This window comes from Anguilla rostrata, chromosome 9 (genome assembly GCF_018555375.3).
Source record: "Anguilla rostrata isolate EN2019 chromosome 9, ASM1855537v3, whole genome shotgun sequence".
Classification (NCBI taxonomy): domain Eukaryota; kingdom Metazoa; phylum Chordata; class Actinopteri; order Anguilliformes; family Anguillidae; genus Anguilla; species Anguilla rostrata.
This window is the reverse complement of record NC_057941.1, coordinates 53,450,842-53,464,810: the sequence shown is the minus strand read 5'-3', so window position 1 is coordinate 53,464,810 and position 13,969 is coordinate 53,450,842. Positions and strand designations below refer to the sequence as shown.

The following is a 13,969-nucleotide window of genomic DNA, read 5'->3' as shown; positions in this document are numbered from 1 at the left end:
TCTCCCAGGAACAAAAAAACAAAAAAAATCACGTATCTATTGAGTGCAGATTAGCCAATCAGCAGCAAGGTCGTACAATTTCTATGTGATCAGGCGATTCTGTTTTTTCTATATCACAGAAGCTGCAAGGCCTTCCTGACTGGCTGTCTGAGTAACATTGTTTACATCAGGTATGATTAAAGCAAAAAATATATATATAAATAATTTTTTTAAATGAATCGCCTGGCAGTGGTTATTCTTATTAAGCTTTAAAAGAAACCACACACACGCACACAAGCAGACACATTCTTCCAGACTATAGTCTGACTGGCCTTGTTCCTCAGGAGAGCAGGTGTGTGTGTGTGTGTGTGTGTGTGTGTGTGTGTGTGTGTGTGTGTGTGAGTGAATGTACGATGTGCAGAGTAGGATTATACAAGCACTGAATGCCATTCACACACACTCATTTATCAATTTCTCTCTCACACACACACACACACCTCTCACTCACTTTAGAAGACAATCTGTTCACATGCTGTTCCTGCAGAGTTCTCAGCTCCTTAGCACAGAATGCAACGGGTCCCTACCAGCAAAACTGCGCTACACACACACACGCACACACGCACACGCACACGCACATGCACACGCACACGCACACGCACACGCATGCACACACGCACACGCACACGCACACGCACACGCACACGCACACGCACACGCACACGCATGCATGCTCTCCATCTCTCCCCCAATCCCTATCCCTCCATCCCTCTTCCCCATCCCCCTCTATCCCCCTCCCCACTCTCCAGTCCTCATACATCCCACCATCTCTCCCCATCCCTCTCCATCCCTCCATACATCCCCCCCATCCTATTTTTGAAAATATTTTGCCTCCATCTTCAACAGTTCAGTGCAAAATCATAACTTGTGTTTAATGAGAATTGTATTTTTGTCTGGAACAAGTGAACTGAAAAACATTTTGATTTCTAACACAAGAACAAATCAAGCCAGATTTGGAAAAGGCTGCTAATACAGACATAAATAACAGCACACAGACTTTAGCTCAAGTTCGGGGAGTTTTTCCTTGCAGACTAAATTAAAATAACTACAGAACAAGAGGAGCAATACAGCAAAGGGGAGGAAAATTACTGATCCCCATCCCTACGGAGGCTTAGACTCATCCCCATCCCTACGGAGGCTTAGACTCATCCCCATCCCTGTGGAGACTGACTCATCCCTGTTCTTGTGGCGACTGTGTTTGTGCTGTACTTGGGAAACAGCCACAGATTGATCAGCACTGTGTGACGAGGACAGGCTGACCTCATTACTCAGCACTAACAGACACTCTGTTCTGCTTTACTGCCCCTGCAAATCTGCCCCCTGCCCCCCTGTCCCCACCCAGGAGAGATCTGCCCCCTGTCCCCACCAGGAGAAAATCTGCCCGTGCCCATCTGAGAGATCTGCCCCTGTCCCCACCAGGAGAGATCTGCCCCTGTCCCCACCCAAGAGATCTGCCCCTGTCCACCAGGAGAGATCTGCCCCCTGTCCCCACCCAGGAGAGATCTGCCCCTCTGTCCCCACCCGGAAAGATCTGCCCCTCTGTCCCCACCCAGGAGAGATCTGCCCCCTGTCCCCACCCAGGAGAGATCTGCCCCCTGTCCCCACCCAGGAGAGATCTGCCCCCTGTCCCCACCCAGGAGAGATCTGCCCCCTGTCCCCACCCAGGAGAGATCTGCCCCCTGTCCCCACCCAGGAGAGATCTGCCCCTCTGTCCCCACCCGGAGAGATCTGCCCCTGTCCCACCAGGAGAGATCTGCCCCTGTCCCCACCATGAAGAGATCTGCCCCTCGTGAGAAGATCTGCCCCCCCCCCTTCCCGTGAAGAGAGCCAGACCAGAGAAGAGCCAACAGCAGAAACACTAATTAATTACTAAAGCTTCACCATCAGACTCCGTCTCTCCGGCACTCGAGAAAGAGAAAGCGCAAGAGAGAACAAGAGAGAGGGGGAGAGAGAGAGAGAGAACAAACAACTGAGTGAGAGGAAGAGGGAAAGAACAAGGAGGACAAAGATAGCAAAGAAAAAAACAGGATAATCTTGTGAGAGAAATGAAGCAGTCACCAGAGATAATTATTACAGAATAATTGCTGTATAGAATTATCCATCCTATGATTATTGCCATTATTATAAGAATATTAGACCAACTGTGCGTGTTAGTGTAAGCATCAGACCTCACAAAGCCGAAATTACACTCGAGACATCTGCACACCCGATACGGGCGGCTGCCAGCTACGCTGGTGTTCTATTTTATTTTATTTTATTAAATATGCTGCCGATCAGATTCTGTGCGTTCAGAGTGAGATCACACAGTCAGTGTTCCACCTGACCCGGCAACCAGCCCTACAGCAGGGCGTCCTGCGGCTCCCCACGAGGCTCATGGGATGCCATCTGTCACCGCGGCTGACAGGCGTCGTGTACCGACGCTTCGGCGCCGAGCCCTCGCTCCACGCGGACCAATCAGGCGCCAGACGCACACGGGCGCGTGCGGATCCGCCACCGGAGGAACCTGACCCAGGATTACCGCCCCATAAGCCCCGGGGATGGCAGCTGATCCACGGCTCAGGAGCTTCCAATCACAATCGAGCGCTGCGGGCTGCTCGGTGGCGCACTGGGCTAAGGAACCCCACTGCGGCACGCGGACGGGCCTCAAGGTCTCGGGTAACTCCATAAGGTGAACTCAGAGTGAGGAGGGGAGAGGGGGAGAGGGAGGAAGGAGAAGAGAGGAGGAGAGAGGAGGAGAGGGAGAGAGGCAGGGATGAGAAGGAAGGAGGAGAGGGGACGCACAGGCGATACTCACTCAGTGATCTCCTCCGTCACCGTGTGTTCCACCTGCAGACGGGAATTCACCTCGATGAAGTAGTGCTTCCCGTGTTTGTCCACCAGGAACTCCACCGTGCCAGCGTTCTCATAGCCCACCTGTACAGAGACACGCCCACCAATAAATAAACCAATCAGGAACCTGCATTCTCATAGCCCACCTGTACAGAAACACGCCCACCATCAACCAATCAGGAACCCCACTTCGCTGGCATGCTCACAGTAATGCAAATGCCTCATATTCCAGCACATCTTCATAGCATGTTTCAAACACTCAACCATATACTAATTTATGTCATTATTCCCTAGATATTCCACATACTAAAAGGATTTAAATGTAGGATTCTGAATTATGGATTCAAAGTATTCATGGGTGAACGAGGGGGGGGCATGCGGGGGGGGGGGGTATATGCTCCTCAGTCTGTTTAAGTACACAGATGTGATCGTAACCATGGAAACTGCCGGAGTGAAATTTTAAAAAAATGGCAGTGGAAGAAAGCATCTTTTCTTTATTTTAATTTTTTATTTTTTTTTGTAAGTTCAGTTTTTTCTACTCCTTTGACACCAGCTTCCTCCTCTACAACCTTCAATCTCCATCTTCTCAAGGAGTGCTTTTCTTTGAGCTCAAATATTCACACAACCCTTCTCCTTTCAACACCGAGCGTCTTTCCCACAATGCTCTGTTCACTTCCCAAGGTTGAAATTCATGGGGCTTTGTTCTGTAGGACACTGGAGGAATCCTCTCAGATGCAGAGCTTCAGGAGTATCTAACGCTCAGCCAAATACAGAGCAGCACAGACATACCATCACTCAACCACTCAGTATGCTTATATACGCCCTTCATACGCATGCATTCAGTCAACCAGCCCCGATTCACCAATAACAGCAACCTCAAACTGAGCCTCAACCAAACCTACCAACCTCAAACTGAGCCTCAACCAAACCAACCAACCTCAAACTGAACCTCAACCAAACTAATCATCATCACAGACAGACCAAACAGAACAACCTCAAACTTACCAATTAGAACAACCTCATACTTAACAATCACCAACATAACCACCATCACAACGACCGATTCGCCCATAAAAACAACCTCAAACTCAACCTCATCAACAAACACCAAGCTGACCATCATCTTGCAGACCAATTCAACAAAAAGAACAACCACAAAACTCAACGTCAACTGCAATCGCCCAGCTAACCTTCAAACTGTCATCTACACACACAGCACTGACACAAGGTGCAATACTGGCTGAATAAATCGCATTCTCTCTCTCTTTCTCTCGCTCGCCCTCTCTCAGGGAGCACCAGAAAGCATCAATCCCCCATCTGGAAGAATAATTCAACCCTACATGGGAGGGAGGGAGGGAGAGGGGGAAAAGAGGGCGAAGAAGAGTGAGACGGGGGTGGAAGAAGGAGGGGGAGAGTGAGAAAGGGGAAGGAGACGAGGGGGACAGTGAGAGGGAAAGAGAGAGAAAGGGGGAAGGGGGAGTGTGAGATGGGGGGGGGGCAGGACTCACATTTCAGAGGCTGCATGCAATGCTTCTGGAAAAAAATGTCACCGTTATCTATTGGGTGACCATAACACAGCCAATCAGCAGCAAGGCCTTGCAGCTTCCATGTGACTGGTAAAAACACACATGATCACACAGAAGCTGTACGACCTTGCTGCTGATTGGCCGTCTTATGGTCAATAGATAACAGTGACATTTTTTTCCCCCCCAGAAGTATTTCACAAGGGCACTGAGGCGTGGTTGTTTACTACCACATCAGGTGTTATTAAAGAGGAGAAGAGGAAAGGAACGTCAGTACGCCACATGGTGGCGAAGACCGTTACTGCATTCGATGATTATCGTCGCAGATGGCACCAAGCCCTAGGACACGCACACAGTCATGGTGTCAGACTCGAGCTCTAAATTTCAGGGTTGTGGTGCATGGATGAGCCTCACGTCCGGGGACTGAATCCGGACTGTGCATTGCTAGGTAGCTGTAGACCGCGGTCAAAGCTGTCGCATATGAAAGGTCCTCCTCTGACTCCACTCTGCAAGCTTAGCTGTAGTGTGAGGTGTGAAAAGAAGCAGCTAGCGACACCACACGTTTCGGAGGAGAACTGCGGACATCAACATGCCCCTGAGTCAGCAGTGGGGCTCACGCATGAACCCGACAGCTTGCTGATGATTGGCCGTTCCAAATTTGAGTGGGAACTGGAGATGCACCACCCCACGAGTAGGGCACCCAATTTATATTTAAAAAAGGACATTTCTGTTTCAGTTTATATATTTGTGAAAAAAAACTAAGTACGCATCTTTATGTTGTGACCTACTCGACAGTAAAGGGAAGAAATAGGTGACTGGACAGGGTTTTAGGCCACGCCCATTCAGAACCACCGGTTCATGTGGAAACGGGGATGACTGATCTTCCTGCTCTGCCTTCCGTCCCACGTACAGCCCCTCCCCCATTCTCCATGGAAACGCTTATGACGCTGTACATACTTAACCAATCAAACCCCTATTCTCCTCCTCACACTGCAGGTCACATGGGCTCAACTGGCCTATTGCTGCACACTGAACAGACTCCACCCCCCGAGGGGAACATAGGGGGGTGTGACTTCCTCTCTCAAACAGTTCTCTCTCTGTTTATTCCTGTTCTCACGCTGCCATATGATCGAACAGATGGAAAACCAAATCTTAATTTCACACAAACACAGACACGTGCACGCACATACACACACACACAAAAGAAAAAAGAGAATGAAGTTTTTACGCATCCGTTGAAACCTCAGTCACTCCTGTGTGTGTGTGTGTGTGTGTGCATGTGCGCACAAGTCTGTCCAAAAGGCTAAACAGTGGCTCGGGGTGAGTTTTAGGGGACAGGGGCTGACTCCACACACCCCTATACCGTACTGTGACCTGAACCTGCAACCTCCTTAAAGGACACTGTACTGCCACACACTGCCCCCCCTCCCCCGATCACCCCACTACCCCCCCCATCCCAACTCCCACACTCTCCTCCATCATAATGCAGTGGCACATTTCACTTCCACAGAGCCGTTCATCTCAATTTTACCTCTCCACCTCACCACCCCCCCCCCCCCTTTTCCAGTCACACAGAATCTCTCCACTGGCTTTGTAAAAAGGAAAACAGGGGGAGGAAAAAAAAGATTACTGTACTCCGAGACATCTTATCCCATCTGAGAAACAATCTCTCTACAGATCAATATTACCCTCCGCCCCCGACCAAGATTCTCACCCAACACATCTATACATCAAAAAGTAAAACCGTCTCATAGGGCAACAGGAGAAGAGGGAGAGAGAGGGAGCAAGAGGAGAGGGTGAGGTAGAGAGAGGGGGGAGATAGAGACAGGGAGAGAGAAAGAGAGAGAGGGGGAAAGACAGAGACAGGGAAAGAGAGAGGGGGAGAGAGAAAGAGAGAGGGAGAGATAGACAGGGAGAAAGAAAGAGAGAGAGGGGGAGAGACAGACAGGGAGAAAGAAAGAGAGAGAGGGGGAGGGAAAGAAAGAAGAGAGTTGTAGGCTTAAAAAGCCAAGGTGAAAACTGGGAAAGGGTGTTTCTGGTGTAAGAAAAAGTAAGGTACTGTTTCCACATGCACCACTGACAGTACAGACACGGAGGTACTGTTTCCACATGCACCACTGACAGTACAGACCCGGAGGTACTGTTTCCACATGCACCACTGACAGTACAGACACGGAGGTACTGTTTCCACATGCACCACTGACAGTACAGACACGGAGGTACTGTTTCCACATGCACCACTGACAGTCAGACAGAGGTGTTCACATGCACACGAACTACAGACCGGAGGTACTGTTTCCACATGCACCACTGACAGTACAGACACAGGAGGTACTGTTTCCACATGCACCACTGACAGTACAGACACAGAGGGTCTGTTTCCACACACACACACACACACACACACACACCACACAACCCCGCGTCCAGCTGCTATCTCTACACTTCCTGACCATCCAATCAGAAAGCAGGCGGGAGCAAAATGGAGAAGCCCAACCGCGACTCACCGCGAAGGGTTGCCGTATCTAACAGATGGCACAGCTACGGTAATCAGCAAGAGGCATCGAGACCAAGCCCCCCCCCCCCCACCACCACCACCAACACCAAGCCTGTCCCCGTACCTTACACACAAACAAACAAACATCTCCAGTTACAAGCTTTCTAAACGTCAGGAATTCGAACCGAGGACCTGCACCTCTGATAAAAAAAAATTATAGATTTTCTAAGGAATTACCAGCTTTTATCTGTGGTTTGTACGAGAGGAGAGAATTTCCTGTTTTTAAAACTATAAACGGAGCAAATTCAACTCCACCTTTACTCTTAGCACTCAGTTAACCCCCAGCCGAAACCCACTTTTAGTTATTTAGGACACCTGCACCACTTTATTTCAGGGAGAGTAAAAATTTAAATCAACTGCATTCACATCAAGTAAATATGGGAAAATGTGACTGGAGGAGATGGGACTCGTGCCTTCGCAAGTCTAAATGAAATTAGTGGTTTGCCGATATCCATAAAGGCATCATTTCAGACTTACAAGCTGGATTTAAAAAAATAAATAAATAAAATAAACTGTGCAGGTTCAACACAGAAGAGCCACATCTGGCTGCAGCACTCAGTCACACATCACACAAAGACCAACAGCGTCTGAAACACACACAAAGACCAACAGCGTCTGAAACACCCCATTCTCCCTGAAAAACACACCCCATTCTCCCTGACACACACACCCCATTCTCACTGATACACACCGTTTCTGAAAAACACACCCCATTCTCCCTGACACACACACCCCATTCTCCCTGACACACACACCCCATTCTCCCTCGACGCGCTCCACCCTCACACAGGACGCGGGAGCGAGCGGTCCTGAGAGAGCAGGATATGCGTCGGCTCATATTCGCACGGCCCCCATTCCCCGGGTTCAAGGCTCGAATATTAACCCCCGTTTTAGAAGGTAATTTCCCCCAGTGTGCGTAAGGACCCAGGAAGTGGCTCTAAAAGCCATCACACACACAGCGCGCCTGAAAACGGACTCCAGAACTCAAAAGGTTCACAAAAGAATGAAGGGAAATTATGAGGTGAAAGGACCCATTCAGACTCTGTGAATCAGAAGCAGGTCTTTCACTCCAACAATGGCACCGAAACCTTAAGAAATGAAGTCGGAGCGCTGCTAAAAGCCCCCCCCCCCATCACCCCAATCCAGCAGAGACCTGCAGCTCCCACACGGCCACAAAGGAGGGAGAGAGAGAATAAATCTGAAAATCACTGAGAGCTGGGAGTTTGGGCTCCGTGGTGCGGACGTGACGAGTGGTGCAGGTTCTGTGTGACTGAGGCGGTCTGTGTGTGATGACTGTGGTCTGTATTGTGGGCCTCAATCACACACAGACTGCCTCAATCACACCCAGACAACAGCGTCGGAGTTCCGCATCCACACGCATTTCCTGCGTTTCTCATTCTACGTTCGACCATTTTGGGTCTATTATATATTATATTATTATTATTAAATTATTATTAGCAAACAGGGCTAAAGCACCTTCATACTGTTCACTGCACTCACACCCCACCGTCTCTGGGTCTAAAAAACAAACCGCAATACCCAGGCTCCCCTGCTGATAACTCTCCCCAACAACACCCATAAAACCCCGCATCGAAACTCCCATCCCTGCAAAGCCGTTATGAAGTCCATGCTTTATGTGCCAAATGCTACTTTTCCCTTTCAAGGTGAAGGAGTTAATGCTGTTTAATAAAGGCGAGCTTTAGTCAGGCTCTGAGATCGGAGTCCGTCAGGCCAAGGACGTCTGGAGAGGTGGAAGAAGGGATAAAATGTAAATGAGGGAGGGAAAGAAGAAAAAAAAAAACAGGAAAAGAGGAGAAAAAAAGAGCGGGAGGAGATGAGGCGGAGAAAAGCACGGTAGCGGTGTGGGAGCACGTTAGCGTGAAAAAGCACCAAAAATCCCGCCGCTCCTCCGCGCGAACACTGCCGCGGTCGGCTAGCGGGCCGGGAGTCAGGCGCTTTAGCGGGAATCGTTAGTCGGGGGTTGAGCGGTTGAGCGCAGACCGAAGCGGGTCGCGGTCGATTCGCCGCAGATCGAACCCCGCCGGCGGCGGCGACACCCCAGCCCGGCGCGACCTCAGCGTTCAACGCGTTCGCCGGCCTCTAACGCCAAGCCTTTCAACGGTTCCTGCCCCCCCAATCAGTTCAACCGTTCTGCCTCTACCCCACCACGTTCAAACTTTGCCACGAATCCAGGTTACGCCGTGCTGCTCACCAGTCCGCTCAAGCACTCGCTGCCTCTACCAGCCGGTACGCCCGCTCTACCGCAGTCACAGCCGTTCAAGCGCACGTTCGCGGCCGCTAACCAGCCGAGTCACAGCGTTTCAAACGCACGTTTCGCTGGCCTCTAACCGCCAGTCGACAGCGTCACGCCCTCGCTGGCCTCCTCAACCGCCAGAGCACTGCGCCACAAGCCACGCATGCGTTCGCACCTCTACCAACCGCCCAGACGTACAGCGTTCACACGCACTCGCTGGCCTCTAACCAGCCCGCAGGGATCAGCTGTCAGCCCCAGCACGAATCGCATCCCGCGCAGCCTGATCGACACAAGGGAGCCCAAGACACGGATGCCCACCCACCACAACACACCAGTCACACGGTACACGTCAACACACACAGCACTCACACACACGCACCCCAGCGGGAAAGCTAGTTCACCGCAGTCACTGAATCTGCAGTCGCTGCAGCGTAGCAAATGCCCATGAGCGCAGACTCCCTCGCCATGGAACGACACCGCAAAACTCCACCGAGCTCGTTAGAACGATCTCGCATCTCGCATAAATCTGAGCACCGCCTCACGTGCTGATCGCAAGCGACCGCCATCGCTCGCCAAAGCCAGTACCCCAGAACCCCTTAAAACTGCTCCTGGGGTCACCGTCACCCGAATTCACCCCCCCCCCCCCCATGAGAAACCAGGCAGATGCACTGCTACGCTGCTGGGATGCAATGGGGCAGGGGCGGGGGGGAAATCGAAAACACCGCAGCGCCCCTCAGACAGACGGGTACGCCGCTGCCTGCGGTTCATCTGGCGCTCTGGTCTGCTGGGGTTTCCATTCAAATGCCAGGGCTGCCATCTAGTGGCCAGATGAAGGCACTGCACATGGAGCTGCTCATTTCCCCATTTCTCTGGGTAACATATAAGGAGAGAGGACAGCTTCCACCCATACCTGCACTGTGTGTGTGTGTGTGTGTGCGTGCGTGTGTGTGTGTGTGTGTGTGAGAGAGTGTGCGTGTGCGTGTGCGTGTGGTGGCGTGTGCGTGGCCTCCGGTGTTGGTGGGTCCTCGTGTGTGTCGCGTGCCGCAGTGTGTGTGTCGCTGTTGGGTGGAGTGTAGTGAGGTGTGAGGGAGGTCGGGATGGTACACTCACATGTCGGGCCAGGTTCACAGAGTCGGCAGTCAGTCTGTCTCGGAGGTGGGGGTCCAGCTGAGCAGCGGGGGCGATCTCCACCACCTTCTGGTGCCTCCTCTGGATGGAGCAGTCCCGCTCGTACAGGTGAATCACGTTCCCGTACTTATCACCTGAGACACAGGTACACACAGGTAAACACAGAGCTCTCTCACCTTCAGCAGGTACACACAGGTTTCAACAGACCATATTCACATTACACTCAGCCTGTTATCAGCCAACACATACCACTCAGCCGCACCACACGCACACACACACACACACACACACACACACTCCTTACCCAGAATCTGCACCTCAATGTGTCGGGGTTTCTCAATGAATTTCTCTACAAACAGGGCGCCATTCCCAAACGCAGCCAGAGCCTCAGAATACGCTCTCTGATAATTCTCCTCCAGCTCCTGCGAACACACACACACACGCACACACACGCGCACACACACACACACACGCACACAATCAGTCCATAAACGCTTTAAAAAAATAAATCAGGATGGCAGAGCTGAAGAGACCCATTAACCCCCTGATAAAAACCTATAGAGTCAGTAAAACTAATTGCTTTACAGGCCTATTAATGGACTGAGCAAATCCTGAGTGTAATACCAATGATAAGTGCAGCCACTGTATCATCACTGACCAGGCCAACAAACAAGAGCCAGCAAGCCTGCTACAGGAGCCAATAAGTCTGCTACAAGGCTCATCTAAACTGCTAAAGGGACTAGCTAACAAGCACAAGAGCTAACCTACCTGCACAGGGAATGACTAGCCACAAGGGTTAGCAAGGGCTGGCTAACCTGCGGCAGGCCAGTCGGGGCTAGCTAACCTGCGGTGGCCAGTTAGGGCTAGCTAACCTGCGGCTGGCCAGTTGGGGCTAGCTAACCTGCGGCGGGCCAGTTGGGGCTAGCTAACCTGCGGCGGGCCAGTTGGGGCTAGCTAACCTGCGGCGGGCCAGTTGGGGCTAGCTAACCTGCGGCGGGCCAGTCGGGGCTAGCTAACCTGCGGCGGGCCAGTCGGGCTAGCTAACCTGCGGCGGGCCAGTCGGGCTAGCTAACCTGCGGCGGGCCAGTTGGGGCTAGCTAACCTGCGGCGGGCCAGTCGGGGCTAGCTAACCTGCGGCAGGCCAGTTAGGGCTAGCTAACCTGCGGCGGGCCAGTTGAGGCTAGCTAACCTGCGGCAGGCCAGTTGAGGCTAGCTAACCTGCGGCAGGCCAGTTGGGGCTAGCTAACCTGCGGCAGGCCAGTTGGGGCTAGCTAACCTGCGGCAGGCCAGTTAGGGCTAGCTAACCTGCGGCAGGCCAGTTAGGCTAGCTAACCTGGGCAGCCATTGAGGCAAGAGCTCAACTGCGGCAGGCCAGTTAGAGGGCTAGTAACTGGGAGTGGCCATTGGGTGCTAACCTGGTGCAGGCCAGTTTGGCTAGCTAACCTGCGGCAGGCCAGTTGAGGCTAGCTAACCTGCGGCAGGCCAGTTAGGGCTAGCTAACCTGCGGCAGGCCAGTTAGGGCTAGCTAACCTGCGGCAGGCCAGTTAGGGCTAGCTAACCTGCGGCGGGCCAGTTAGGGCTAGCTAACCTGTGGCAGCTAATACAAATATAGCATGGCAAGAAGGAACATTCAAACTATGTACTGGGGTACAGGCAGGGATTAGGTGGGTGTGGTTACTGGTAGAGTGGGTGGGATTTGGGGTTTAGTGGGCAGGGATCAGGTGGGTGTGGTTACAGGTAGACTGGGCAGGGCTTCAGTTTGGGGGCGGGGCTCACCTCATACCCCTTGACGACCCTCATGCCCCGCCCACCCCCGCCGTACGCGGCCTTGAAGATGATGGGGAAGCCGTAGGTGTTGGAGAACTCCTTGGCATCGGACAGGGAGGAGATTGGGGCATTCGTCCCGGGCACCACCGGCACCCCTGGGGGGAGAAACGCAGTTACAGGCTTCTGCACATAACATTAGATTACATTACAGGCATTCAGCAGATGCTCACATCCAGAGCAACTGACATCTTTTACATAGCATTTACATTGCATCTATTTATAGCAGGATATACACTGTAGCAATGCAGGTTAAGTACCTTGCTCAAGGGTACAACGCCAGTGTCCTACCCAGGAACAGAACCCGTGACCTTTAGGTTGCAAGACCAGCTCCTTACCCATTATACTACTACACTGCCCCCCAAAAACCCTTTCCTCCGTCTCGGTTTTCCATAACTTATGAAAATAATTCCACCTTTTCCTCTACGATTACTTGTAAATCAAATGCTGTGAAAAAAACTCTAAGCTGATGACCCTCACTGTCATCAGCTTATTCAGATAAGGTTAGATTTATTTGTGTTAATTTGCAAGCCAAAGTGCTCGATCATTTTTGTCTTCCGACATCTGACAGACGTGTAAAGATGGCGGCCAGGTTAATTCAGCCTGTGCCTCAGCATAGAGCTCTATGACAGACGGAGTGACTGATATAGAGTGGAAGGACGGCATCTGGCAGGGAATCGTGCTCCAGCTGGGACCTGAGAAGAGCCCTGCTTTATTAGAGCAGCGTCACCACTCACCACAGACCAGCCCCATCACCACAGACCAGCCCCATCACCACAGACCAGCTCCACCACCACAGACCAGCCCCATCACCACAGACCAGCCCCATCACCACAGACCAGCCCCATCACCACAGACCAGCCCCATCACCACAGACCAGCCCCATCACCACAGACCGGCTCCACCACCACAGACCGGCCCCACCACCACAGACCAGCCCCATCACCACAGACCAGCCCCATCACCACAGACCAGCCCCATCACCACAGACCGGCTCCATCACCACAGACCGGCTCCACCACCACAGACCGGCTCCACCACCACAGACCGGCTCCACCACAACAGACCGGCTCCATCACCACAGACCAGCCCCATCACCACAGACCGGCCCCACCACCACAGACCGGCTCCATCACCACAGACCGGCTCCATCACCACAGACCAGACTGCACGGACCAGCTCTGAAAATGGATGCCTAGCTCCATTTCCTGGTACACACAGGCAGCCGCCAGGCAAGACCGCAGTGTCACCTGCATGCCCTTTAACATCAACAAAAACACTATTTTTTTTTTTAAATAGATGAAAAATCTCTGTTCCTTGGCGGCCCCCAAATGAAACGGTCTCGGGTCTGGAACTTTGTGTTTTGTTCTTCACTACACCATGAGGCAGGAGGATGGCGTGGTGAAAAAAGCCTGGTTGATAGAACCTGTTTTTTCTTTTACGACTGCAGTTGCAGTTCACATGCGGAAGCCTGAGGAACTTCACTGAACGTCATTCGACTCCCAGTTTCCTACAACCCAAAACGCTGCACTCAGATTCCTCATGCAAGCTCGGACAGAAGCCAGCCGTATTCCAACAACTCACATAATCCCTGCGGCCTGTCTGAAGCCTGACAGTACACACCACCCAAAGCTGGAGACTCCCAGGATGGTTTTATTTTACGCGAGCACGCCCAGGTGCACACTGGAGCAGATGCACAGCAGACTGAGAGACGCCCTTAATGCGTCGTATAAAAGCGCAGGGCTGTGAACGCTTTGCAGCTGCACCCACAAGCCCTGCTGAGAGACTGTGCTGCAGGAATTTAAAAGGGAAAAGTGA

General features: G+C 52.1%; 1 protein-coding gene across 1 annotated transcript in view; it reads right to left on the bottom strand.

Moving 5' to 3' along the window:
• Positions 1 to 13,969, bottom strand: part of LOC135264226 (pyruvate carboxylase, mitochondrial-like) — an 85,563-nt gene that overhangs the window by 57,557 nt on the left and 14,037 nt on the right. The window contains exons 5-8 of the mRNA XM_064352987.1: positions 12,104 to 12,249; positions 10,632 to 10,749; positions 10,310 to 10,461; positions 2,831 to 2,949 (exon numbers count right to left, since the gene is read on the bottom strand). Of these exons, the coding sequence (XP_064209057.1) occupies positions 2,831 to 2,949; positions 10,310 to 10,461; positions 10,632 to 10,749; positions 12,104 to 12,249 (535 nt within the window). The remainder of the gene's footprint in view (positions 1 to 2,830; positions 2,950 to 10,309; positions 10,462 to 10,631; positions 10,750 to 12,103; positions 12,250 to 13,969) is intronic.